General features: G+C 38.6%; 1 protein-coding gene across 1 annotated transcript in view; it reads left to right on the plus strand.

Moving 5' to 3' along the window:
• The window catches only part of LOC104406709 (ephrin type-B receptor 5), a 42000-nt gene that overhangs the window by 21213 nt on the left and 19004 nt on the right, over nt 1–1783 (plus strand). Inside the window, exon 4 of the mRNA XM_010015791.1 lies at nt 89–244. Coding sequence (XP_010014093.1) covers nt 89–244 — 156 coding nt within the window. The remainder of the gene's footprint in view (nt 1–88; nt 245–1783) is intronic.

The raw sequence follows: 1783 nt of genomic DNA on the forward strand, positions 1-1783 counted from the left end.
CACGAGTTACGTGTAAATAAGATTGCATTGTTTCTGGAATCTGAATTAATGAGTTTCCTGCTTTTGCCTCTTATTTTCCTCCTCTTAGCCTGTCCCCTTGGCTTCTTTAAAGTATCTGTGGGCGATGACCCCTGCCATCAGTGCCCTGACCACAGCCATGCTCCACTGCCAGGTTCCAGTGAATGTGTGTGTCAGAATCGTTACTATCGATCTGCTTCAGACAATTCTGATGCTCCCTGCACTGGTAAGTATTTGGATGGAGTGTTTGAAAGCACAAAGAACAGTTAATGAGAGAGAATATGCCTCACAGATTCAGGAGAGTTGCAGTTCACCTCTTCTCACGACCTCTGAAATAACCCAAAACTGCCCTTTGCTTCTCCAATTGACTACAGGGTATAGCCACTCATTGAACGTAGGCAAGAAGGCAGAAGTGTTCCCAGTATGCTTTTTACAATGTTCATACACTGGTGAAACTGGTGTGTTGCAATACTAGATGCTCAGAAATTTGAAAATGTCAGATTTTAGATGACTCATGCAGTCTTAATTAAGTCTATTGCAAATTTGCATAAGATGCTGCTTTTAATGAAAGAATAATGTATTCTTTTCTCATTAAATGCAAAATAATTTCATACACAGGGTAAATACTGTTCGTTGAAGGAGTTAACTGATATTTTCTTCCCTTTATCACTGGAAATGTAACCACATTTGCTGCACAGAATTCAAATTCTATTTATGGGAAATTAGTTTTTTTCATTGGCTTCTTTGTGGTTCTCATCAGTTACAACTTTTCACAGTCATTGATTATGAATATTAATAGGCCAAGAAAGAATAATTAGATACAGAAAATGAAATAAGATTAGTGATTAGCACTCAAAAATAGAATTTCAATGATATATCAAACATCACCCTTAAATTTTGTGGAAGTGACAGGGAAAAAAATTACTTTCTAAAGCATTTTGCAAACACTTTATGTCTCTGAAGTTAAACACGTAGAAACACAGATTGCTTCTGTAATCCTTTGCTTCCTATACTGCACAGAATCCATCTGCAGTAGCATTAAGCATTCTTTACCTCACAGAGATTATTTTCCCAAGCAGTTGTCTATCCTTTGCATTGACTTGTGATAAGACTCCTTAAGGAAACTAGTATGTGATCATGCAATTAAATACTATACCACAATGCAAATGCTGAGTGGCCCAGTTAAGATCACAAAAGACATTTCTGACATTTCCCTATGTATAAATTTGTCATCTTGTCAGTAATGCATTTTTTAAACAGTCTTCTGTGTGTCTGATGTACTCAAATGCTCCAGCAATGAATTTAGACTGCATCTGGAGAGATCCCTCAGAAAGACCTCATCCACCTGTACTAACACAGGGTGTCAGCAATTGACAGAGAAAAGGCTTTGCCCATAGTTTTCATCAGTATTCCTTGACTACAGAGTAATTGTGAGAATGAGGATTCTTGTATTTCATTACAACCTTCAGAGGGAAATGTTCTGTAAATCATGTTTCCCTTGCCCCTCCCTCCCTGTTACTAAGCTCAGCTCTCTATCCCTTCCAGTCTTGCTTTGTGTCTACCTACCTTTTACCTATCTTAGTTTTTCACTTCCTAGCACCAGCATCTTGTCCCATTCTCATCCCATACCATCTTCTCACAGTCTGCATTTTCCTCCTTCTCTTCACCATCTTTATGCCAGCAGAAGTGTTGGATGCACAGAATGAGCCAGTTTTTAGCTGTTAGTCTGCTCTCAATGCCATTCAGGAATCTAGCTGGCAGCAGG

This window comes from Nestor notabilis, unplaced genomic scaffold (assembly GCF_000696875.1).
Source record: "Nestor notabilis isolate BGI_N333 unplaced genomic scaffold, ASM69687v1 scaffold156, whole genome shotgun sequence".
Classification (NCBI taxonomy): Eukaryota; Metazoa; Chordata; class Aves; order Psittaciformes; family Psittacidae; genus Nestor; species Nestor notabilis.